Source organism: Macaca mulatta, chromosome 16 (genome assembly GCF_049350105.2).
Source record: "Macaca mulatta isolate MMU2019108-1 chromosome 16, T2T-MMU8v2.0, whole genome shotgun sequence".
NCBI classification, from domain to species: Eukaryota; Metazoa; Chordata; class Mammalia; order Primates; family Cercopithecidae; genus Macaca; species Macaca mulatta.
In genome coordinates, this window is record NC_133421.1 from 37,478,319 (window position 1) to 37,505,777 (window position 27,459).

Genomic DNA, 27,459 nt, shown 5'->3' on the forward strand with positions numbered 1-27,459 from the left:
AAATTAGCCAGGCATGGTGGTGGGCACCTGTAATCCCAGCTACTCGGGAGGCTGAGGCAGGAGAATTGCTTGAACCTGGGAGGGAGAGGTGGCAGAGAGCCGATCAAGATCGCGTCATTGCACTCCAGCCTGGGTGACAAGAGCAAGACATAGTCTTTAAAAAAAAAAGAAAGAAAGAAAAATGTCAAAATTCAAGGTCAATGTACTCCAGATGTGCTTCAGGGACAGCCCAAACATAGAGACAAAAACAAAGAATCACACATGCTTCCCTAGGATCCAGATTACTTACATTTCTGAAGTCCAGTGTTCATCTGCGTGTGAGAAAGAAGCTGAAAGGACAGGTCACCTGGCCCTGGTAGACAGGCTAGCATGGCAGACCGGCATCAACACAACATGGGGCAGTGGCTCACACTGTAATGAACAAAAACAAGGTTATGAAACACAAGGCAACTCATTTGAAGAAGACACTAGGAACACTGGATATGAGTAGCAAGAGGCCCAAGTTTAGACAGATAAAGCAATTTAATTAGCAGTGTGTTGGTTGAAAATATACTTACATCTTTATCTGTGACAACTTGCTGTCAAATAGCAGTATGGTTAAAATGATTTTTCAGTTACCACAGATGTATGGGTAGGAGAAATAAAACTGGAAAGTACCTGTTCATACAACTGGAAAGTACAGGTGCATTTGTAATGTCTCAGTATTCCTGAAGAGAGTGGGCCCTCATAGGGCCTGGCTCAGCCAGCCCATTTATAGCCCTGGTTGGAGACCAGCCAGACATTTTCAGAAACAGCACAGTATATGATTGCAAAGGTACCCAATGTCTGACTTGTGAGCCAGTAATATGAACCCACTTTTATTTTATTTAATTTTTTGAGATGGAGTTTTACTCTTGTTGCCCAGGCTGGAGTGCAATGGCACGATCTTGGCTCACTGCAACCTCTGCCTCCCGGGTTCAAGCAATTCTCCTGCCTCAGCCTCCCGAGTAGCTGGGATTAAAAGCGCCCGCCACCACACCCAGATAATTTCTTTGTATTTGTAGTAGAGATGGGGTTTCACCATGTTGGCCAGGCTGGTCTTGAACTCCTGACTTCAGTTGATCCACCCACCTCGGCCTCCCAAAGTGCTGGGATTACAGGCGTGAGCCACCGCACCCGGCCGTGAACTTACTTTTATTTATTTATTTATTTATTTATTTATTTATTTATTTATTTTTTGAGACAGAGTCTTGCTGTCCCCTAGGCTGGAGTGCAGTGGCGCAATTTCAGCTCACTGCAATCCTTGACTCCTGGGTTCAAGCGATTCTCGTCCCTCAGCCTCTCCAGTAGCTGGGATTACAGGCACATGCCACCATGCCCAGCCACTTTTTGTATTTTTAGTAGAGATGGGGTTTCACCATGTTGGTGAGGCTGGTCTCAAACTCCTGACCTCAGGTGGTCCGCCCACCTCAGCCTCCCAAAGTGCTGTGATTACAGTCATGAGCCACCGCGTCCGGCCAAACTCACTTTTAAATGGAAGGAGGAGGAAAGCATCCTAGGAGGCACAATTAACCACTGTTAAAACAAATTCTGTTTGCAAATTTCTGGAGATTCACCCTTCCTATTTGCCTGTCACGCAGTTAGACCTCCTGAACTAGCCCCCCACCCATCAAAAGAAATGCATTGCTCCCAGACTAAAGCAAGGAGATGACAGGCTGCCAGCAGCTCTCTTTGTGCAGGCGATCCTGACACGTCAAGACGGCATAAGTTTCATTAGTGATGTTTGCCAACCAAGACATATACAGCCCAAGCAAGCAGACACTGATGGGGCCTTCTGCAGCAAAAGAAGCCCTGTCAACAATGCAAGCTCCTTATGTAACAGAAATACGATTTTCCTAAATAAGTACATGAACTTCTTTTCCCATATTTCAGAAATCAAGGTGGCAAATTATGGCTTTAGATCCCAGCAAAAAAGGAGTGGGGGAAAAGCTCAAAAGTTAAAAAAAGATGACAGAAACCTCTTTATTTTCTTTAGAGGGCTCTCTCAGGTATATTAAACTACCTTGTCATGATGAGTATCAGAGGGCTCCAACTTCCAAGACCAGGTAGCTGAAAAGATACTTTATAAAAGAGGCTGCTCAAATTGTGTCTAAGATAGCAACTGCAGAAAGAATGGAAGATTGAATGCCTTAATGAGAACAGAGCTGTCCAAGAGTTCTGGCACAGCTTCAGTCTTTTTAAGGTCTCTGGTGAGTGGGAAACGGAATGTACACAGTGAGCCAACTTCAGTGCAAGAAAAAAAAAGTATTGGCCAGGCGCGGTGGCTCACACCTATAATCCCAGCACTTTGGGAGGCCAAAGTGGGCAGATTACCTGAGGTCAGGAGTTTGAGACCAGCCTGGCCAATGTGGTGAAACCCTGTCTCTACTAAAAATACAAAATTAGCTGGGTGTGGTGGTGCATGCCTGTAATCCCAGCTACTCAGGAGGCTGAGGCAGGAGAACTGCTTGAACCCGGAAGGCAGAGGTTGCAGTGAGCAGAGGCTGCGCCATTGTACTCCAGCCCAGGACACAAGAGTGAAACTCTGTCTCAAAAAAAAAAAAAAAAAAAAAAAAAAAAAAAGACTTCTGTGGGGATCAAGGGACTGAAGTACTGCTCACAATCCCTTCCCTTGTGGATGCTGATCCTTACATAATAACTTCTCCCTTAAGGTCCTAATACAGCTGAAGGCAAACTACAAGGAAAGGAAGGGATTTAACAAGTACTGGGAGCTAAAACTGTGAAATGGGCTGTATGAGGGCCTTTGGTGATGTTTTCTTAATTGAGTCTCCCAAGCCTTCTTGGAAATAGGTAACAAACTTCACCCGTCATCTCATCATCTCTAGCTGGGATTACTATCAGCCTTCTAAATGGTCAGTTCCACGGAGCTTACCCTTTATCACCCAATCTATTCTCTATTCAGCAACGTTAATTCTTTTTTTTTTTTTTTTTTTTTGAGATGGAGTCTCGCTCTGTTGCCAGCCTGGAGTGCAATGTCGCAATCTCAGCTCACTGCAACCTCCGCCTCCCGGGTTCAAGCCATTCTCCTGCCTCAGCCTCCTGAGTAGCTGGGACCACAAGCGTGTGCCACCACGCCCGGCTAATTTTTGTATTTTTAGTACAGACGGGGTTTCTTTTTTTTTTTTTGAGACGGAGTCTCGCGCTGTGTCACCCAGGCTGGAGTGCAGTGGCGCGATCTCGGCTCACTGCAAGCTCTGCCTCCCGGGTTCACGCCATTCTCCTGCCTCAGCCTCCGAGTAGCTGGGACTACAGGCGCCCGCCACCACGCCCGGCTAGTTTTTTGTATTTTTAGTAGAGACGGGGTTTCACCATGTTAGCCAGGATGGTCTCGATCTCCTGACCTCGTGATCCACCCGCCTCGGCCTCTCAAAGTGCTGGGATTACAGGCTTGAGCCACCGCGCCCGGCCCAGACGGGGTTTCACCCTGCTGGCCAGGATGGTTGACCTCGTGATCCACTTGCCTCGGCCTCCAAAAATGCTGGGATTACAGACGTGAGCCACCGCGCCTGGTCAATTCTTTTAACTGGAAGTCAGAGCAGCTCAAATATCTCTGACTTTCCATCTCAGAATAAAATACAAAATGCTAACATGGACCCCAAGGCCCTCCATGATCTATTACTACTGGTTCTCTGACCTCACCTTCTGACCTACCCTGCCCTCTCTTGCTGACTTACTTCCAGCCACCATGGTCTCCCTGCAGCTCCTTCAACGAGCCAAACACACTACCTTCAGGACTTTGTCCTTACCATTCCCTCTGCCTGGAATGTTCTTGCCCCAGATGTCTACTTGTCTTTCTAGCTCCCTCACTTCATTCAGGTTTCTGCTTGAATGTCACTTCCTAAGGGGAGGGCTTCTTTGACCTCCATGTCTAAAGCAGTATCCTTATTTCCCTCATTTTTTTCTTTTAAAATCTATCCTGAGACCCTGAACTCAACAATTCCTCCCACACAATTAACCCCAGGCACGTGGTCCTTCCTGTTGCTAACTCCTCTATTTCCCTCAGTTTTTACCACCGTCATTACCACCTGTTTTACGACCATCTCTCTCCACCCTACCAGGATATAAACTCTGTAAGAACAGACCCTTGGTTCATTTTGTTCATTATTATATCTAGAAAAGCAGCAACTACTGACACTTACTAGGCTCTCCATAAATAACTGTTGACCATATAAAAGGCAGATTGTTAGTAATTTTCTGAAGTTGTCATTTAATCTATATATGTCATTAATCTATTAATGATGGCAGAGCCCAGGACTGAAATCCAGATTTGACTTTTCCCAAAGCCTGTGCTCACTCTTCAACTCCAGGCTCTATCAGTTTCCTTTTTTTTCAGACAGCCTATCACCCAGGCTGGAGTGCAGTGGTGCCATCTTGGCTCACTGCAACTTCCACCTCCCATGTTCGAGCAATTCTCCTGCCTCAGTCTCCCAAGTAGCAGGGATTACAGGTATGCACCACCATGCACAGCTAATTTTTTTTTTTTTTTGACACAGAGTCTTGCTCTCTCGCCCAGGCTGGAGTACAGTGATGCGATCTGGCTCACTGCAAGCTCCGCCTCCCGGGTTCACGCCATTCTCCTGCCTCAGCCTCCCGAGTAGCTCAGACTACAGGCGCGTGCCACCATGCCCGGCTAATTTTTTGTATTTTTAGTAGAGATGGGTTTCACCATGTTAGCCAGGATGGTCTCAATCTTGTGACCTCGCGATCCGCCCGCCTCGGCCTCCCAAAGTGCTGGGATAACAGGCGCAAGCCACCACGCCCGGCCCTAACTTTTGTATTTTTAATAGAGACGGGATTTCACCATGTTGGCCAGGCTGGTCTTGAACTCCTGGCCTCAAGTGATCCGCCCACCTTGGCCTCCCAAAGTGCTGGGATTACAGGCGTGAGCCAAAGTGCCAGGCCATATCAGTTTCCATTTTGAATAGTACATTCAGTAGGTTCTAAGGTTCACAACGTCTATGATTAAGAGGCAATTTGGGCTGGGTGCGGTGGCTCAAGCCTGTAATCCCAGCACTTTGGGAGGCCGAGACGGGCGGATCACGAGGTCAGGAGATCGAGACCATCCTGGCTAACACGGTGAAACCCCGTCTCTACTAAAAAATACAAAAAACTAGCCGGGCGAGGTGGCGGGCGCCTGTAGTCCCAGCTACTCGGGAGGCTGAGGCAGGAGAATGGCGTAAACCCGGGAGGCGGAGCTTGCAGTGAGCTGAGATCCGACCACTGCACTCCAGCCTGGGCGACAGAGCGAGACTCTGTCTCAAAAAAAAAAAAGAGGCAATTTGATTGAGATATATATATATATATATTTGCTTGTTTGTTTGTTTGTTTTAAAGGAGAGGGTGCAATCATGCTCCCTAGCTAGTAAAAGTCCCACCTTGGCCTTCTAAGAGACAGATAGGTAAATGAAAAGACCACTAAATCCATGGTCAGACAGCATATAGAAGGCTTTATAAAATAACAGGAAAACTCAGAACACTAAATAAGGCGGTGCTTTCTTAGACTCTGCAGTTGGCCTCAATCATACACTGCAGTCTCTGGAATATTACCTTTTATGATTTTGGAAGCTGATACACACCTACAGGAATAACTGAGGAAGGTAGAGTATCATTAGTCTTATTTTCACCTTTATGTGTATATCAATGTTAAGTGAACAAGAGCAAGAGGAAAACCATATATTTAGTATTTTACAACATATATAAAATAACAACACTGGCCGGGCATGGTGGCTCAAGCCTGTAATCCCAGCACTTTGGGAGGCCAAGGCAGGCAGATAACAAGGTCAGGAGTTCGAGACCAGCCTGGCCAACATAGTGAAACCCCGTCTCTACTGAAAATACAAAAAATTAGCTGGGCATGGTAGTGGGCACCTGTAATCCTAGCTACTCAGGAGGCTGAGGCAGGAGAATCGCTTGAACCTGGGAGGTGCAGTTTGCACTGAGCTGAGATTGTGCCACTGTACTCCAGCCGGGGAAACAGTGCGAGACTATGTCTAAAAAAGAAAAAACGCCAGGCGCAGTGGCTCAAGCCTGTAATCCCAGCACTTCGGGAGGCCCAGACGGGCGGATCACGAGGTCAGGAGATCGAGACCATCCTGGCTAACATGGTGAAACCCTGTCTCTACTAAAAAATACAAGAATAACTAGCTGGGCGAGGTGGCAGGCGCCTGTAGTCCCAGCTACTCCGGAGGCCGAGGCAGGAGAATGGCATAAACCCGAGGGGCGGAGCTTGCAGTGAGCTGAGATCCGGCCACTGCACTCCAGCTTCAGCGACAGAGCCAGACTATGTCTCAAAAAAGAAAAAGAAAAAGAAAAAAAACCTCCCCTCCTCACCAGCTTTAAAAAAGGACTGGAAAGAAATACTCTAAAACATAAAAAACATGAACAGCCACTACTATCTGGGGCAATTTTTTGTCTTTATACTTTGGTATGTATATTATTTCTATAAATAATTTTAAAATAAGGGGAAAAAAATCACTGATAAACCAAAAACCTCAACCTTAAGAAACATTCACATCTGCATAGCTGATATTCTGATGATGGGGATACAAAAACACATTCACTCAGTGGTCTTGCAGACAGCATTTTTTTTCCTGTATTTTTTGGAAATAACCAATCTTTGTCTTTTTTTCTCCTCCTTCAGGGAACTTTATGAATCCAGAAGAAGCCAGTGTTTGAATGATTACTTCAATCTCATATATCTATTAAATCCTGATACCCGCAACCAAAAGGTGAGTAGGGGATGTGGATCCTAAGAGGTGACCTGTAACATATTGCCCCTCAAACCACACCTTTGGATTTCAATAGAAAGAACAGAGAGAATTAAACCAACTAGGGCCATGTGCAGTGGCTCACGTCTGTAATCCCAGCACTATGGAGGCCGAGATGGGCAGATCACAAGGTCAGGAGTTCGAGACCAGCCTGGCCAATATGACGAAACCCCGTCTCTACTAAAAATATAAAAATTAGCTGGGCGTGGCGGTGGGTGCCTATAGTCCCAGCTACTCGGGAGGCTGAGGCAGGAGAATCGCTTGAACTGGGGAGGCGGAGGCTGCAGTGAGCTGAGATCACACCATTGCACTCCAGCCTGGGTGACAGAGCGAGACTCTGTCTCAAAACAAAAGAAAAAACAGCTAAACTATGGCAAAGAGGCATTAATGAATTTACTGATAGCAAACAAAGAAGTAAAGATAAGAGGTGAATTCAGTAAAGACTCCAGAAAGTCAACTTTTAGTTTGGGCAGGAGGGAGTGAACCAGTAAGAAACAGAGCTTGGAGTCCTCCGTGGTTACAGTCCCAAGAAGAAACTTCCAGCAAGTCTAGAATACTCTAGAGCTCTCACTGGCATCAAACCAACTGCTAAGATTACAGCCCATAATTTGTGACCCTTGCTTTAAGAATTCTGGGATGCACGGCAGGTACGGTGGCTCATGCCCAGCACTTCGGCAGGCCCAGCACTTTGGGAGGCCAAGGCGGGTGGATTACCTGAGGTCAGGAGTTCAGGACCAGTCTGGCCAATATGGTGAAACCCTGTCTCTACTAAAAAAATACAAAAAATTAGCTGGGCATGGTGGTGGGTGCCTGTAATCCCAGCTAGTTGACAGGCTGAGACAGGAGAATTGCTTGAACCTGGGAGGTGGAGGTTGCCATGAGCTTATATCACACCATTGCACTCCAGCCTGGGCAATAAGAGCAAAACTCGGTCTCAAAAAAAAAAAAAAAAAAAATTCTGGGATCCGGCCACAGTGGCTCATGCCTGTAATCCAAGTACTTTGGGAGGCCAAGGTGGCAGGATCACATTACGTCAGAAGTTTGAGACCAGCCTGGCCAACATGGCGAAACCCTGTCTCTACCAAAAATACAAAATTAGCCACGCATGGTGGCATGTGCCTGTAATCCCAGCTACTCGAGAGACTGAGGCAGGAGAATCACCTGAGCACAGAAGGCAGAGGTTGCAGTGAGCCGAGATCACGCCACTCCACTTGGCTAATTTTTGTACTTTTAGTAGAGATGGGGTTTTGCCATGTTGACCAGGCTGGTTGCGAATTCCTGAAGCTGAGGTTTTCTTACTGGCACAAACCTACCCTGAAGGCAGAGGTGGTTCTTTTTCAGATGCCACCCAGGAAAGCAGAGTGTGTGACATCAGAACTCTAATAAAACCTCTAGTAGCTTCTGGTGGGGGGCAGGGAGCAAAAATTAGCCTGGGTGACAGAGTGAGCCTCCGTCTCAAAAAAAAAAAAAAAAAAAAAAAAGAATTCTGGGATCCATTTGTCATCCTGTCCAGAAGACTTCCTCCAGTACTAAGAAAGTCCACAAGCCCCTTGACCAGTTCACTGATGTCAAGAATCAGATCCTGAGAGGGTAGAAAAGGTACAGAATGAGCTCAGACTGTGGCAAGGTCATGAGGGTTGTGATGAAACAGGAATGAAACAACCTATCCCCACAACATATTCTAGAAAGCAGAGATGTCAGAATAAAGGAATCCTCCAGAGGCCTGGCAGCTGAGTGAAGGCCTTTTATTTAAAATCTTCAAACTACCCATACCTTTTGATTACCATCTGGCTTTTTCTATTTTTCTTTTCTTTTTTAATTTTTTCCTGGACAGAATTGATTGGTGTCTGACTTTTTCTTAAATGCAAATTCCGATATAATTTTACAGCTGGTATTTCCAGAATTAGATCCAGAAATCAACACTAGCACTACTCTCTGAAAGTGTTTCAGAATTCAACTCTTAACTGCTGAAGAGAATCAAGTAGTAACCTGGAGCAGGCCAAATGAGCTACAGACGTTACAGAGAACGATCGATCACTTTGGCAGAGCCTCTCTGTGAGCTCTCAGCTAGTTTTCCTAACACCAGCTGGTATGCTACGTTGGCTACCCAAGGCAGGGGGACTACAGTATCACAGTGAGCACAGAACTAAGCTTTTCCAACTCTCCTGGGGCACCTGCACAAGTGCTAGCATTTCCCAGACTACCTCTAATTAAAGAACAAACCTTTTTCCCTACTGGGAAAATTCAAAAGTGCTTTCATCTCTGCTCCCTGCCCCCCACCAGAAGCTACTGGAGGTTTTATTAGAGTTCTGATGTTACACTCTCTGCTTTCCTGGGTGGCATCTGAAAAAGGACCACTTCTGCCTTCAGGGTAGGTTTGTGCCAGTAAGAAAACCTCAGCTTCAGGAATTCGCGACCAGCCTGGTCGACACGGCAAAATCCCGTCTCTACTAAAAATACAAAAATTAGTCGGGTGTGGTGACGTACATCTGTAATCCTAGCTACTCAGGAGGCTGAGGCAGGAGAATTGCTTGAACCTGGGAGGTGGAGGTTCTAGTGAGCTGAGATGGCACCACTGAACTCCAGCCAGGCCACAAGACGAGACTCCATCTCAAAATAAATAAAACAAACAAACAAACAAACAAAAAACCTCAGCCATATTTTTTTTTTCTTTTTTGGGACGGAGTCTTGTTCTGTTGCCCCAGCTGGAGCACAGTGGCACAATCGCAGCTCACTGCAGCCTCCGCCTCCTGGGTTCAAGCAATTCTCCTGCCTCAGCCTCCTGAGTAGCTAGGATTACAGATGTGCGCCACCACGCCCGACTAATTTTTGTATTTTTAGTAGAGCCAGGGTTTCACCATGTTGGCCAGGCTGGTCTCCAACTCCCGACCTCAAGTGATCCACCCGCCTTGGCCTCCCAAAGTGCTGGGATTATAGGCGTGAGCCACACCGCCCAGCTTCATGTTTTCTGATGGGAAAAGGAGGAGGAGAAGATAAAGTACTGGCAAAGTCATTTTTTCCTTGGGGGATGAAGGATAAAGTGATTTCTAGAAAGTTCACTTCCCAGCATAGCCTCACCACCCACAATCTAGTGTCTTTCAGTACTTCATTAGTTCTCTTCTGCTTTTCTTTTCACTGCCTTCAAAAAAAACAAAAACAAAAACAAATAAACAAAAAACAACTGCTCCCCTAGCCCCTAAAAACCCAGGGTAGCCATCCACCTTCTGATTCATGCTGTGGCTCAAAAATGAAGTTTACACACTTGAATTAAAAAGTAAAATTGGAGGTCGTGCGTGGTGGCTCACGCCTGGAATCCCAGCACTTCAGGAGGCCGAGGCAGATGGATCACTTGAGGTCAGGAGTTTGTGACCAGCCTGGCCAACATGGTGAAGCCCTGGCTCTACTAAAAATACAAAAATTAGCCGGGCGTGGTGGCTCGTGACTATAGTCCCAGCTTCTTAGGAGGCTGAGGCAGGAGAATCACTTGAACCCAGGAGGTGGAGGTTGCAGTGAGCCGAGATGGAGCCACTACACTCCAGCCTGGGTGACAGAGCGAGACTCCATCTCCAAAAAAACCAAAAAAACAAATGAACAAAACAAAAAGCCAGGCATGATGGTGCACACCTGTAATCCCAGCTACTTGGGAGGTTTAGGCACAAGAATTGCTTGAACCCATGAGGCAGAGGTTGCAGTAAGCTGAGACCATGCCACTGCACTCCAGCCTGGGCAACAAAGCAAGACTTTGTCTCAAAAAAAAAAAAAAAAAAAAAAAGGCCAGGCACAGTGGCTCACACCTGTAATCCCAGCACTTTGGGAGGCCGAGGCAGGCGGATCACGAGGTCAGGAGATTGAGACCATCCTGGCTAACATGGTGAAACCCCATCTCTACTAAAAATGCAAAAACAAAAATTAGCTGGGCGTTGTGGCAGGCGCCTATAGTCCCAGCTACTCAGGAGGCTGAGGCGGGAGAATGGTGTGAACCCCGGAAGCAGAGCTTGCAGTGAGCTAAGATCACGCCACTGCACTCCAGCCTGCGTAACAGAGCAAGACTTCATCTCGAAAAAACAAAAAAAAGAAAAAAGTCATTGCCAATATCTGATTCTTCTCATCCATGAGCCAAAGGCTTACCTAAAAAGACTACTCCTTTTTGTTTTTTTGACACAGGGTCTCACTCTGTCACTCAGGCTGGAGTGCAGTGGCACAAACACAGTTCACTGTAGCCTCAACCTCCCGGGCTCAAGCAATCCTCCTGCTTCAGCCTCCTGTGTAGCTGGGACCAGGGGTGTGCCAACACCTTGTTAATTTTTTTTTTTTTTTTTTTTTTTGAGATGGAGTCTCACTCTGTCGCCCAGGCTGGAGTGCAGTGGCACCATCTCAGCTCACTGCAAGCTCCGTTCCCGGGTTCACACCATTCTCCCGCCTCAGCCTCCTGAGAAGCTGGGACTACAGGCGCCTGCCACCACGCCCGGCTAATTTTTTTGCATGTTTTAGTAGAGACGGGGTTTCACCATGTTAGTCAGGATGGTCTCGATCTCCTGGCCTCGTGATCCACCCGCCTCGGCCTCCCAAAGTGCTGGGATTACAGGCATGAGCCACCACGCCCGGCCCACCTTGTTAATTTTTAAAAAATTTTTGTAGAGATGGGGTCTCACTTTGTTGCCCAGTGCTGTTGAACTCCTGCTGAAGCAATTTTCCAGCCTCAAGTGGCCTCCCAAAGTGCTGAGATTACAGGTATGAGCCACCGTGCCAGCCAAAAGACTCTTTTTGATAATCAAGGGGAAAGTTTTATCCTATACTGCTCCCTATTCCATTACTCCTGGGTTCCAAGAAATGTAGTTTAAACCTAAGGGAGACACCAAAATGCTGCTCTGGGAAAAATAAGTGGCACCAAAGACCTCAAAAATTACAAGTTTATCAAATCAGACTCTGCAAAATCAGTCATTTTTATGGTCTGTTACAACGAAACAATCCATTCAACAGGTAATTTTGTTAGCCCAAATAACTAAGAATCCCCCAACTAGTACATTTTGCTATCTGCCTAACCTGAATAATGTTTAGCCATTGCTCAAAGGCCTTTTTCTTCTCTATTGTTAACTCAATAGGGGACGGTAAAGTCACTTGCAATTGTGACCCCACAACTCTAGGCTAGAGGAAAGAGCAAGGAAGAGAGATGGCTATTTACTCTAGGACTTACTCTGTTGAAAATCTAGAAATGTATCTGCTACAAACCGTCTTCATGCTGCTGAACACATGTGGCTCAAGGCATTTGGAAACCTACTTCTAAACACACCCTTAGGACCTGTCACAACAGGTCCTCTTCCTATCCTGTTTCCTGTCCACACCCTAATTCCCCCAAAGGTACTATCTATACCACTGCTCTCTTTGGCAAGGACGCTCTTTCCAGGATCTACTTATTATTACTTAACTCATCTCTGATCCAGAGTTTTCTCTTGAATTCAGGTACCAGGGAAGTATTCTCCCTGGATATTCTAACTTTTCAATTTGAGTGTGACCTTCCTAAGACCATAGCCTGTCTCCTAATCATCCTTCCATGTTACAGAGTCAGGAGCAAGATTATTCATACAATAAATGTTTAATAACTTTTACTGGCTCACATTCCTGAAGGATAGCACATACTTTAATTTCAGGCTCCGGAAATTTGTGGTACATGCATAATACAAGTGTTAACAACTGTGTGTATATGTGTGTGTGTATAGGTAACGTTACTAGGGGAGTGAGAGGAAAGAGGAGATAAAAATGCCTGGTGCTTTTTTTTCTGTTGTTAATCTCCCACCCCCACTTTTTTTTTTTTTTTTTTAGTTTTTTTGAGACAGGGTCTCACTTAGGTGGCCCAGGCTGGAGTGTGGTGGCGCAATCTTGGCTCACTGTAGCTCTGACTTCCTGGGTTCAGGTGACCTTCCGACTTCAGCCTCCCGAGTAGCTGGGAATGCAGGCATGAGCTACCATGCCTGGCTAATTTTTTGTATTTTTAGTAGTAACAGGGTTTCATCATGTTGCCCAGGCTGGACTTTTTTTTTTTTTTTTTTTTGAGACGGAGTCTCGCTCTGTCGCCCAGGCTGGAGTGCAGTGGCCAGATCTCAGCTCACTGCAAGCTCTGCCTCCTGGGTTTACGCCATTCTCCTGCCTCAGCCTCCCGAGTAGCTGGGACTACAGGCGCCCGCCACCTCGCCCGGCTAGTTTTTCGTATTTTTTAGTAGAGACGGGGTTTCACCGGGTTAGCCAGGATGGTCTCAATCTCCTGACCTCGTGATCCACCCGTCTCGGCCTCCTAAAGTGCTGGGATTACAGGCTTGAGAAACCGCACCCGGCCTGGATTTTTTTTTTTTTTTTTTTTTTTTAAGCCTGGGCATTACTTCTGCACCGTATTGAAAAGTATTATTTGGCCTCTGTGTTTTTGTTAAAAATTTTAAGTTCTGGGATACATGTGCAGAATGCGCAGGTTTGTTACATAGGTATACATGTGCCATGGTGGTTTGCTGCATCTATCAACCTGTCATCTAGGTTTTAAGCCCCAAATGTATTAGGTATTTGTCCGAATGCTCTCCCTTGCCTTACCCCTTACCCCCAACAAGGCCCCGGTATAGATGTTCCCCTATGTCCATGTGTTCTCATTGTTCAATTCCCACTTAGGAGTGAGAACATGTGGTGTTTGGTTTTCTGTTCCTGTGTTAGTTTGCTGAGAATGATGGTTTCCAGCTTCGTTCATGTCCCTGCAAAGGACATGAATTCATTCCTTTTTATGGCTGCAGGCTTCTGTGTTTTAATGTTTTAATTCCTATCAAGTAAAAATGAGTGTTCCCCCAACCCCCACTTTTTTTTTTTTTTTTTTAAGACGGGGCCTCCTTCTGTCACCCAAACTGGAATATGGTGGTGTGATCTTGGTTCACTGCAACCTCCACCTCCTGGGCTCAGGCAATCCTTGCACCTCAGCCTCCTGAGTAGCTGGGACTACAGGCGCATGCCATCATGCCTAGCTAATTTTTTGTATTTTTTTTTTTTCGGTAGAAGTGGGGTTTTGCCATGTTGCCCAGCCTGATCTTAAACACCAAACTCAAGTGACCCACCTGCCTCAGCCTCCCAAAGTACTGTGAACCACCTCACCAAGCCGATTTTTCATTATGTTATGTAATGAAGACTTGAGGTTTCAAAGCTCTATCGGGACTGGATCACTGTAACTTGAGCTGAACTACCTTAGAAAGGTAGAGTGACCACTGCATTAGTCACATTCATAATTGTAAGCAGAGTTGTCAGACTGAGTAGCATTTTGCTCATAAGTACCTGGGTCTATGCTCAGCAAGGCAATGAAAACATCAAGAGACCAGAATAATTCTGCTAAACACTTAAGGTAAAACCAGTACGAATCCTTCTCAAACTCTTCCCAAAAATCAGAGAGGATGAACTACTTCCAGATACATTTCCAAATTGATTTTATGATGTCAGCATTACCCTGATACCAAAGCGAGACAAGGACACTACAAGAAAATTACAGGTCAATATCCCTGAAAATCCTCAACAAAATACTAAGAAACCAAATTCAACAGCCCATTAAAAGGATCATTCACCATGATCAAGTGAGATTTATCCCAGGACTACAAGGGTGGTTCAACATACACAAATCTGTAAATGTGATAAACCACACAAGGAGAGTGAAGGACAAAAACCATATGATCATCGCAATAGATGCAAAAAGCATCTGACAAAATTCAACATACTTTCTTTTTTTTTTTCTTTGAGACGGAGTCTCGCTCTGTCGCCCAGGCTGGAGTCCAGCGGCCGGATCTCAGCTCACTGCAAGCTCCGCCTCCTGGGTTCATGCCATTCTCCTGCCTCAGCCTCCCGAGTAGTTGGGACTACAGGCGCCCGCCACCGCGCCCGGCTAGTTTTTTGTATTTTTTAGTAGAGACGGGGTTTCACCATGTTAGCCAGGATGGTCTCGATCTCCTGACCTCGTGATCCGCCCGTCTCGGCCTCCCAAAGTGCTGGGATTACAGGCTTGAGCCACCGCGCCCGGCCAACATACTTTCATGAGAAAAACTCAACAAATTAGGTATAAAAGGAATGTACCTCAATACATAAAGGCCATATACAACAAGTCTTCAGTTAACATCATACTCAATGGCGGACAGTTGAATGCTTTTCCTCTAAGATCAGGAAAAAGACAAGGACCACTCTAGCCACTTTTTTTTAAAGTCTCGCTCTGTCGCCCAGGCTGGAGTGCAGTGATGCAGTCTCGGCTCACTGCAACCTCTGCCTCCCGGGGTTCAAGCGATTCTCCTTCGTCAGCCTCCTGAGTAGCTGGGACTACAGGTGCACACCACCATGCCCAGCTAATTTTTGTATTTTTAGTAGAGACAGGGTTTCACCATGCTGGCCAGGAAGGTCTCCATCTCCTGACCTCATGATCTACCCGCCTCGGCCCACTCAAGCCACTTTTATTCAACATAGTACTATAAGTCCCAGAAAGAGCAATTAGGCAAGAAAAATAAATTAAAAGACATCCAAATCAGAAAGGAAGTAAAATTTTATCTGTCTGCAGATGACATGATCTTACATACAGAAAACCCTAAAGACTCCAAAAAACTATTAGAACTAATGAACAAATTCAGTTAAGTAGTAGCATAGGAAATCAATGTATAAAAATCAGCAGTGTTTCTATATACTAAGAACAAACTATCCAAAAAAGAAATAAAGAAAACAGGCTGGGCGCGGTGGCTCACGCCTGTAATCCCAGCACTTTGGGAAGCCGAGGTGGGCGGATCACGAGGTCAGGAGATCGAGACCATCCTGCCTAACACAGTGAAACCCCGTCTCTGCTAAAAATACAGAAAATTAGCTGGGCGTGGTGGCGGGCACCTGTAGTCTCATCTACTCGGGAGGCTGAGACAGGAGAATGGTGTGAACCCGGGAGGCAGAGCTTGCAGTGAGCCGAGATCGCGCCACTGCACTCCAGCCTGGGCGATGAGCAAGACTCCATCTCAAAAAATAAATAAATAAATAAATAAATAAATAAAACAATCTCATTTACAATAGCTACCAAAAAAAAAAAAAAGGCTTGGGAATAAATTTATTTAAAGAGGTGAAAGACTCATACACTAATAAGTATAAAATATTGAAGAGGATGGGTGCGGTGGCTCATGACAGTAATCCTAGCACTTTGGGAGACTGATGTGGGCGGATCACCTGAGGTCAGTAGTTCGAGACCAGCGTGGCTAACATAGAGAAACCCCATCTTTACTAAAAATACACAAATTAGGTGGTCATGGTGGCACGTGCCTGTAATACCAACTACTCAGGAGGCTGCGGCAGGAGAATCGCTTGAACATGGGAGGTGGAGGTTGCAGTGAGCCGAGATCGCACCATTGGACTCCAACCTGGATGACGAGTGAAATTCCGTCTCAAAAAAACCCACAGAAACAAAAACAGTTAGGAGACAATCTACAGGGAGAGAGAAAATATCTGCAAACCATATATCCAATAAGGGGTTAATATCCAAAATACATAAAGAACTCAAATGACTCAACAGCAACAAAACAACCCAATTAAGAAATGGGAATAGGCTGGGCGTGGTGGCTCAAGCCTGTAATCCCAGCACTTTGGGAGGCCGAGACGGGCGGATCACAAGGTTAGGAGATCGAGACCATCCTGGCGAACACGGTGAAACCCCATCTCTACTAAAAAGTACAAAAAAACTAGCTGGGTGAGGTGGCGGGCGCCTGTAGTCCCAGCTACTCGGGAGGCTGAGGCAGGAGAATGGCGTAAACCTGGGAGGCGGAGCTTGCAGTGAGCTGAGATCCAGCCACTGCACTCCAGCCTGGGCGACAGAGCGAGACTCCGTCTCCAAAAAAAAAAAAAAGAAATGGGAGAATGGGAGTAGAACTCAAAAGACACTGCTCCAAAGACATATAAATGGCCAATAGGTACATGAAAAAATGCTCAACACTGGTAACTGTCAGAGAAATGCAAGTTAAAACCACAATGAAATTAGCTGGGCATGGTGGCTCATACCTGTAGTCCCAGCTACTTGGGCAACTGAGGTGGGAGCATCACCTGAGTCCAGGAAGTTGACGCTGCAGTGAGCCATGATCGTGCCACTGTACTCCAGCCTGGGTGATGGGAGTGAGACCTTGTCTCAAAAAACAAAAAACCAAAAACAAACAAAAATACCCCATATCAACTCACACCTGTCAGAATGGCTATTAAAAAGATATATTTAAAAAACTGTTGGAGAGGATGTGGAAAAAAGGAACCTTTGTACACTGTTGGTGAGAATGTAAATTAGCACAGCTATTAGGGAAAACAGTATGGAGGTTTCTCACAAAACTGGAAACAGAACTACCATATGATCCAGCAATCCCACTACTGGGCATATATACAAGGAAATGAAATCAGCATGTTGAAAAGATACCTGCACTCCCACGTTCACTGCAGCATTATTCACAACAGCCAAGATATGGAATCAACCTAAGTGTCTATCAATGGATGAACAGATGAAAGAAAATGTATATAAACACAATGAAAGACTATTCAGCCTTAGAAAGAAATCCTGCCATTTTAAGTAACATGAATGAACATGGAGGACATTATGTTAAGTGAAATAAGTCTGACACAGAAAGACAAATACTGCATAATTTCACTAATATGTGGAATCTAAAAAAGTCAAACTCAGAATCAGAGAGATAATGGACCGGAGAGGGGTGACCAGGAAGAAGGAAACAAAATTTTTGCTAAGCAAGAGAAACAAGTTCAAGAGATCTATTGTACAACATGGTGACTATAGTTAATAACAATGTTTTGTATACAGGCATGCCCCATTTCAGTCAACACTAGACTGCTCATACAATGGCGGTCCCATAAGATCAAAGTATCGAGGGGCCAGGCATGCTGGCTCACACTTGTAATTCCAGTACTTGGGAGCCTGAGATGGGAGGATCACTTGAGACCAGCAATTTGAGACCAGCCGGGACAACACAGAGACCCCATCTCTACAAAAAATAAAAAATTAGCTGGGTGTGTTGGCACATGCCTGTGATCCCAGCTGCCTGGGAGGCTAAGGCAGGAGGATCACTTAGGCTCAGAAGCTTGAGGTTGCAGTGAGTTATGAATGCACCACTGCACTCCAGTCTGGGTAACAGAGGGAGACCCTGTCTCAAAAAAATAAATAAAATCTTAATTTAGGGAAATAATCAAAGATGTGAAAAAAGATTTACAGGAAATTCTCTTCACTGCAGTGCTGTTCATAATGATTTAAAAACTGGAAATAATCTAAATGGATTATGGCTGCAGTGGGAAGATCACTTGAGCCCAGGAGTTTGTGTCCACCCTGTGCAACTAACAAAACCCTGTCTCTTTAAATCTAATCTAAATAATTCCAAAAGCAGGAAAATGGTTACATAAATTATGAGGTATTCATCTAATAACATTAGCATTCATCTAATAATATGTTAATATTGTTAAAGAATATCTAAACAGCCGGGCGCGGTGGCTCAAGCCTGTAATCCCAGCACTTTGGGAGGCCGAGACGGGCGGATCACGAGGTCAGGAGATCGAGACCATCCTGGCTAACACAGTGAAACCCCGTCTCTACTAAAAAATACAAAAAAATAGCCGGGCGAGGTGGCGGGCGCCTTTGGTCCCAGCTACTCGGGAGGCTGAGGCAGGAGAATGGCGTGAACCCGGGACGCGGAGCTTGCAGTGAGCTGAGATCCGGCCACTGCACTCCAGCCTGGGCGACAGAGCCAGACTCCGTCTCAAAAAAAAAAAAAAGAATATCTAAACAAAAAATGCTTATAATATAAATGCTGGGTATTAAGTATATATAATATGTAAATATGGTATAACAAGAATTTCTTAAAATTATATGCACACTTTTGTGAAGTCACTTGTATTTGATTATCAAATGCATTACAGCATTTTGTGGGGATAAATTCTCATTCTTGCTGGGCACACTGACATATACCTGTAATCCCAGCTACTTGGGAAGCTGCAGTGGGAAGATCACTTGAGCCCAGGAGTTTGTGTCTACCCTGTGCAACTAACAAAACCCTGTCACTTAAAAAACAAACTCATTCCTAGACTGTCTAGTTTAGGATAACATACAAATTAGCTCTTCCTAATTTGGATTACAGAAACATAAAACTGACAGAGCCAGGAAGTAACCCAGGAAAAAGATGCAGTGGCAAGGACAAGTCATTCTTAGAAAAGTCTTCAAAAGGGGAATATCCACAGGTAGATGTCAACTGAAGCTCAGATCACCTCAAAAAACCTGGGATTAACGAAAAGGCACTATATTGAAGTAGGTGAGAGAAAACTAGAAGCACACTGCCTAAATTTGAATCCCAGCTCTTTGCATTTACCAGCTGTGTGACCTTGGGAACATCGTTTACCACCATTTATAAAATGTACCCTACCTTCACGAGATTTTTTTTTTTTTTTTGAGATGAAGTCTCACTCTGTCGCCCACGCTGGAGTACAGTGGTGAGATCTCGGCTCACCGCAACCTCTGCTTCCCAGGTTCAAGTGATTCTCCTGCCTCAGCCTCCCGAGTAGCTGGAATTGCAGGTATGTGCCAGTGCATCCAGCTAATTTTTTGTATTTTTAGTAGAGACAGGGTTTCACCATGTTGGCCAGGCTGGTCTTGAACTCCTGGCCTCAAATGATCCACCTGCCTTGGCCTCCCAAACTGCTAGGATTATAGGCATGAGCCACCATGCCCAGCCTTTTTTGAGGCAGAGTCTCGTTATCTTACCCTGGCTGGAGTGTAGTGGCACAATCTCAGCTCACTGCAACCTCTTCCTCCTGGGTTCAAGCGATTCTCCTGCCTCAAGCTCCCAAGTAGCTGGGGTTACAGGCTCCGGCCACCATGCTCGGCTAATTTTTTGTATTTTTAGTAGAGATGGGGTTTCACCATGTTGGCCAGGCTGGTCTCGAACTCCTGACCTCAGGTGATCCACCTGCCTCAGCTCCCAAAGTGCTGGGATTACAGGCGTGAGCCACCGCACCTGGCCAAGATTGTTTTGAAGATTAAATTTGGGTTTAACATATTCCAGAGCTTAGGTGCCTGACACACAGTAAACATTATTTACATGTCGGCTCTCGTGGGGCACAGTGGCTCACGTCTGTAATCCCAGCTACTCAGGAGGCTGAGGTAGGAGGACTCCTTGAAGCCGGGAATTCAAGACTAGCCGGGGCAACATAGTAAAATTCCAACTCTTTAAAAACTTCAAAAAAAATTAGCCAAGTGTGGTGGCATAAACATGTAGTCCCAGCTACTTAGGAGGCTGAGATGACAGAATTGCTGGAGCTCAGGAGCCTGAGCTTGCAGTGTGCCATAATTGTACCTGTGAATATCCACTGTACTCCAGCCGGGGCAACAGAGTAAGATCTCCTCTCTTTAAAAAAAAAAAAAAAAAAGGCAATTAAGAATTATTACTTTCCCATGAAACAGAAGTCACAACAGAACCAAACCACTGCTTTACACTTCTTCATACTTTTTTTTTTTTGGAGACTGAGTCTTGCTCTGTCACCTAGCTGGAGTGCAGTGGGACCTCCACCTCCTGGGTTCAAGCAATTTTTGAGCCTCAGCTTCCCGAGTAGCTGGGACTACAGTTGTGCACCACCACGCCTGGGCAATTTTTGTATTTTTAGTAGCGATGGGGTTTCACCATTTTGGCCAGGCTGGTCTTAAACTCCTGACCTCAAGTGATCCGCCCACTTCAGCCTCCCAAAGTTCTGGGATTACAGGCATGAGCCACTGTGCTCGGCCTCTTTATACTTTGAAACACATTTACATACGTTATTTGATTTAAACAAATTTTTGGCAGGCACAGTGACTCAAGCCTGTAATTCCAGCACTTTGGGAGGCCCGGGTGGGCGAATCACGAGGTTAGGAGTTCGAGATCAGCCTGGCCAACATGGTGAAACTCTGTCTCTACTAAAAGTACAAAAAATTAGCTGGGCGTAGTGGCAGGCACCTGTAATCAAAGCTACTTGGGAGGCTGAGGCAGGAGGATCGCTTGAACCCAGGAGATGGAGGTTGCAGTGAGCTGAAATTGCACCACTGCACTCTAGCTTGGGCGACAGTGCGAGACTCTGTCTCAAAAAACAAACAAGTTTTTTTTTGAGACAGGGTTCTGCTCTGTCACCCAGGCTTCAATATCCAATGGCATGAATTATGGCTCTCTGAAGCCTCAACCTCCTGAGCTCAAGTGATCCTCCCACCTCAGCCTTCCAAGTAGGTGGGACTACAGGCGTGAGCCACCATGCCCAGCTAATTTTTTTTTCCTTTATGTAGAGATGGTGTCTCACCATGTTTCCCAGGCTGGTCTCAAACTCCTGGACTCAAATGATCGTCCCACCTCGGTCTCCCAAAGTGCTGGGATTACAGGTATGAGCCACTGTGCCCGGCCTTAATTTGAAATTTAAAACAATCTTATTCTAGATAGAACAAGTATTATTTTCTTTCTACAGATATGGAAACCTAGGCTCAGAAAGATTAAATAACTTGTTTTGTGATATAAAGCTGGGTCAGTGGATCTGGTATTGAATCTCTTAGTTCCTAGACATGTGATCATTCCATTAAATATTTTCCAATCTGCACGCTGTGACCAGCCTTTTAAAAGTGTTGAATTTAAAATGCCACAAAATAATAGTAAGCATACTTATTGTTTCATGACTGTTATCTATATTATATGTGTATGTTTATTGAGATGCAATCTCTATTGTGGGCATAAAATGTCTGAAAAACATTGAACGGTTCCATAGCTGCCTCTCCAGTCAATATTTAACAAGCACATATTATATCCCTCTTATTACACTATTATATACAAAAAAACATACAATTCTAAGCTGTGGTTTTATTATTATTATTATTTTTGAGACGAAGTTTCGCTCTTGTAGCCCAGGCTGGAGTGCAATGACGCGATCTTGGCTTACTGCAACCTCAGTCTCCCGGGTTCAAGTGATTCTCCTGCCTTAGCCTCCCGAGTAGCTGGGACTACAGGCGTGTGCCACCATGCCCTGTTAATTTTTTTTTTTATTTTTAGTAGAGATGGGGTTTCACCATGTTAGCCAGGATGGTCTCCATCTCCTGACCTTGTGAGTCCGCCTGCCTTGGCCTCCCAAAGTGCTGGGATTACAGGCGAGAGGCACCACGCCCAGCTAATTTTTATATTTTTACTAGAGATGGGGTTTCACCTTGTTGGCCAGGACGGTCTCGATCTCCTCACCTCATGATCTGTCCACCTTGGCCTCCCAAAGTGCTGGGGATTATAGGCGTGAGCCACCATGCCTGGCCACAGGTTTTTGTTTTGTTTTAAGTGTGCATGTAATTACTGACTTCCTGATGAGTTGGAGGAATCACCTCTCCCAGGCCAACACTTTGCAATCTAACTCATTTTTATGCTTTGGCCAGCCTAACACTTCGGAATCAATTCATAGTGAAAATCCTTTCAAAGTAAAGGATAAGACAGCAACAATAACCAAGGTAAGAATCCACAGGGAAAATGACTATATAGAGGCAAAGAAAAGGTTGAAGTGGTCAGACTTTTATTCCCCCAGGGGAGAGCTGTATCATTCACACAGAGTAAACTGTATCAAAGAACAATACAAGTAATGATGGAATAGTTACTTCTCATTCTCAAGCAATCCTAGCACAGAAAACCCTTCCCCTTGTATCCTCATTCTCTCCCTGAATGTGAGAAGTAAACCCCGACTTTGAACCTACTCTCAACTCATACCTTTCCTAAGTCAGTTTCCATTTGGACACTTGTGCTGTGACATCCTTTGGAAGCTGGGCATCATAGAGCCCGCCCAGGTCTCTAGCAGGAAGCATCTCCCTGCTCCCTATATTATTTTGAATTTTCTGGGGAAAAGGATTTCACATGTGTCCTTGGCCATGTATCCACTATGTATCCATTTGGCCTTACAACTTCTTAGAACTACTTCTCTGTGCACAAAGCCTTGCTGTACATTTCTAGTGAAGAGCTTTAGAAAGGATAGTAAATTCGGGGCAGGGAGAATGAAGTTTTACTTATAGCTAACACATTGCTCTTCACTGTATCATCTTCTTCTTCTTTTTTTTTGGGGGGGGGACAGAGTCTTGCTCTGTCGCTCGGCCTGGAGTGCAGTGGCGCAATCTCAGCTCACTGCAAGCTCCGCCTCCCAGGTTCACGCCATTCTCCTGCCTCAGCCCCCCAAGTAGCTGGGACTACAGGCACCCGCCACTATGCCCAGCTAATTTTTTTGTATTTTTAGTAGAGATGGGGTTTCACCATGTTGGCCAGGATGGTCTCAATCTCCTGACCTCGTGATCTGCCCGCCTAGGCCTCCCAAAGTGCTGGGATTACAGGCGTGAGCCAGCATGCCCGTCCCCCACTGTATCTTCTATTCTTCTGCTATCTAGGGCTAGTTTGCCAATCTTGCCAAGGCAGATTTTAAGGTAATACGGAAAGACAAGTTTGATACATTAATGCATTCCATTCCCTTTAGGCCTTTCCTTCTCCTCCCCCAGCCTGAGTATGGACCATGAGAAATCCTGATATGTAATAACCTTTGGCAAAGGCTTCTATATAGCCTTAGTGAAAATCAAAGCACTTACAATGCTTGTTACTGAGACTCACTATAACTTGAAGATTTATGGTTCACACTCCACATATCCAAGAAATTAGCAGGTTTCTGAAGCTAAAGGGTCTCTGAAAGCTGAAGAGGCTGCTAAGCCTTAAAGGGGCCCAAGAATTGAAAGCTTAAAGGAAGAGGTGGAGCACCTCCTTCCACACCTGGCCGACCATAACTAGCTAATGAAATTTGGAATGCTGGGTCAATCTGCAGGAAGGAAAAACAGATATACAGTCCCTGTTAGAATAATACTTTCATAGCTAAACACACAGATAAAAAAAAAGATTCTGAAATTCACTTTAGGAAGCTTCCTCATTTCAGGAATTGCCTGCAAAACAAAAAACTAATAAAGTAGTCTATTTTTTGAGATGGAGTTTCGCTCTTGTTGCCCAGGCTGGAGTGCAATGGTATGCTCTTGGCTCACCGCAACCTCCGCCTCCTGGGTTCAATTGATTCTCCTGCCTCAGCCTCCCAAGTGGCTAGGATTACAGGCATGTGCCACCACACCCAGCTAATTTTGAATTTTTAGTAGAGATGGGGTTTCTCCATGTTGGTCAGGCTGGTCTCAAACTCCCAACCTTAGGTAATCTGCCCGCCTCGGCCTCCCAAATTGCTGGGATTACAGCCGTGAGCCACCACACCTGGCCTAAAGCAGTTCTTTAAACCTCTAAAGTGTTCAAAGTACCACAACTCACTCAATGATCAGCAGAATTATTTGGCTCCCTTCTGTGGCCCTGAGAAATTCAATAGTGATTCAGAATTGCTTTTCTGTTTGTTTGTTTGTTTTTGAGACAGGGTCTCACTCTGTCATCCAGGCTGGAGTATGGTGGTGCAATCATAGCTCACTGCAACTTCGAACTTCTAGGCTTAAGGGATCTTCTTGCCTCAGCTTCCCGAGTAGCCGGGATTATAGGAGCACACCATTGCACATGGCTAATTTTTTTGTTTTTTATAGAGATAGGTTTTTGCCATGTTGCCCAGGCTGGTCTGGAACTCATGAGCTCAAGCAATCCGCCTGCCTCGGCCTCCCAAAGTGCTGGGATTACAGGCATGAGCCACTGCGTCTGGCCTCAGTATTGTTATTTATCAAAGTGTGTGACTGCTTCTAACCTGTTAAATATGCATCTTATACTACATATTAAGTCCCACCAAACAAGTTCATTTAAGTCAACATTATTTTAGCATTGAGTTAATCGAGGGAAAAATCCTATAAATACACACGTAACCCTAAAGATGCCCAAATACTGTAACTTGCCCTCCCTTTTAAAATTAATTTACTTTTGTTTTCTGAGTCGGAGTCTCACTCTGTCATCCATGCTGGAGTGCAATAACGCAATATTGGCTTACTGCAACCTCCGCCTCCCAGGTTCAAACGATTCTCCTGCCTCAGCCTCCGGAGTAGCTGGGATTATAGATGCCCGCCAGCACGCCCGCCTAATTTTTGTATTTTTAGTTTAGTAGAGATGGGTTTTCACCATGTTGGCCAGGCTGGTCTTGAACTTCTGACCTCAGGTGATCTGCCTGCTCGGCCTCCCAAAGTGCTAGGCTTACACATGTAAGCCATAGCGCCTGGCCTTTCCTTTCTTTTATCTCAAAGATACCTCAAAAAAAAAAAAAAAAAACCGCTACCACCCCCCGAGAAGTAATCTTATGGATAGTGGTAGAAAACAAAAGTTGAAAATTCTTCTATTACTCGTACACATCTTCATTCTGTGTCCCTTTTTTTTTTTTTTTTTTTTTGAGATGGAGACTCGCTCTGTCGCCCAGGCTGGAGTGTGCAGTGCCAGGATCTCAGCTCACTGCAACCTCTGCCTCCCGGGTTCAAGCAATTTGTCTCAGCCTCGCGAGTAGCTGGGATTACAAGCGCCCACCACCACACCCGGCTAATTTTTTGTATTCTTAGTAGAGATGGGGTTTCACCATCTTAGCCAGGCTTGTCTTGAACTCCTGAATTCGTGATCCACCTGCCTTGGCCCCCCAAATTCCTGGGGTTATAGGCGTGAGCCACCGTGTCTGGCCCACTGTCCTCTTTAATTTCTTCTCTCTTTGGGACCTCCCTTACCAACTCAGTTACTCACCAACTTTTACCCAGTTCTATTAAGTCACTTCAACTGAATTAGAAATGGAAGCTACCCAAACAGAATGAGAAGAGTACTGGATGCAGTGATCACTCCCATCCAATTTCAATGAGCCCCAGTAGGGCCTACTCTTGGTCTCTAAATACTGCATTTTCCATCGAAAGGAACCAAGGCTCCTTGGAGAACTGACTGAGGCAGAGAAAGTACTAGATGAGTCTAATATATCTTATTGTGCAGGAAAGGAAGTGCTCAAAGAATAACAGTGAAATATCAAAGGACAAAGAAGTCACAAGATGCTCAGTTGGTGAGGGAAACCCCTGAGAGGTTTACACAGTAGAAATTAGAGAAGACAGTGAGTGGGTACACTGAGTAAAGCAGACATGTTACCAGGAATACAACAGTTGTGAATTTTTCTTTTCTACCATTGCCTGAAGGTGTTAGTTTGGGGAGTATCTGTCAATCTTTTGAAATAAAAGAATGGCAGATTATTTGGGCATCTTTATGACTAAACATATATTTATATAATTATTTTTCTTAGGCCAGGCGCGGTGGCTCAAGCCTGTAATCCCAGCACTTTGGGAGGCCGAGACGGGCGGATCACAAGGTCAGGAGATCGAGACCATCCTGGCGAACACGGTGAAACCCCATCTCTACTAAAAATACAAAAAAATTAGTCAGGCGTGGTAGCGGGCGCCTGTAGTCCCAGCTACTCGGGAGGCTGAGGCAGGAGAATGGCGTGAATCCAGGAGGCGGAGCCTGTAGTGAGCCGAGATCGCCCCACTGCACTCCAGCCTGGGTGACAGAGCAAAGACTCCGTCTCAAAAAAAAAAAAAAAAAATTATTTTTCTTGATTTAGTGGCCAAATCTGGAATAACCTGAGCATCAAAATAAACAAAAGATTATATTTCATTGAATAAAACAGGAAGTCATTAGTTCATACTAATGTAAACAAACTAATACATTGAAAGACTGAAAAGGAATGGAATAGTTGTATAGTTTCTAAGCCCTGTCTCCTAAAAATAATAATTACAAAGGGAAAATGAGTAACTTTACTTTGGAAAAGCCTAGCAGACACCACCTTAATCAAGTGATCAAACATTATCAGTACTGATACAAATCAAAATTCTGTACCTTTTGAAATCATGCAATGAACAACACAGCATCACTCCTGTGATATTCCTGCTGAAGATGTGTTACCTAAATTAAACACGAGGAACCACCAGACAAGTCCAAACTGAGGGACTTTCTACAAAATAACTTAATAGCATCAAGGTTATGAACATCAAAGAAGGCCTGAAGAAACTGTTCCAGACTGGAGGAGACTAAGACAACATGAAAAATAAATGCAATGTGTGATTCTGACCTGGATCCTTTTTGCTATAAAGCATATAACTGGTACAATAATAAGCAACATTTGAAGAGGATCTGATAATTATATGGAAGTAATGTGTCAATGTTACTTTCCTAATTTTGACAGTTGTATTGTAAAGTTGGAAAATGCCCCTTGTTTATAGGAAATACTAAAGTATTCAGGGATGATGGAGCATCAGGTCAGCAACACTCTCAAATGATTGAAAGAAAAAAAATTATTTCTAGCATACTTGCAAATGTCCTATATATTTCAATTTTTATTTATTTATTTTTTTTTTTTGAGACGGAGTCTTGCTCTGTTGCCCAGGCTGGAGTGCAGTGGCACGATCTCGGCTCATGGCAAGCTCCGCCTCCCGGGTTCATGCCATTCTCCTGCCTCAGCCTCCTGAGTAGCTGGAGTAGCTGGGACTACAGGTGCCCACCACCATGCCCAGCTAATTTTTTTTTTGTATTTTTAGTAGAGATGGGGTTTCACCGTGTTAGCCAGGATGGTCTCGATCTCCTGACCTCGTGATCTGCCCACCTCGGCCTCCCAAAAGCTGGGATTACAGGTGTGAGCCACCGTGCTTGGCC

At 45.1% G+C, this 27,459-nt stretch overlaps 1 protein-coding gene across 19 annotated transcripts in view; it reads right to left on the reverse strand.

The window, feature by feature from the left end:
• FAM222B (family with sequence similarity 222 member B) overlaps nucleotides 1–27,459 on the reverse strand; it is a 97,401-nt gene that overhangs the window by 13,901 nt on the left and 56,041 nt on the right. For 13 of the 19 annotated variants that reach the window (XM_028835562.2, XM_001109457.5, XM_077968904.1 and 10 more), the window contains 1 exon segment: nucleotides 290–411. Coding sequence is in view for 9 of the 19 variants with exons in the window: in XM_001109457.5 (XP_001109457.4) it covers nucleotides 290–371 (82 nt within the window). In the remaining 10 variants the exon portion in view is untranslated. 19 annotated transcript variants of the gene reach the window in all.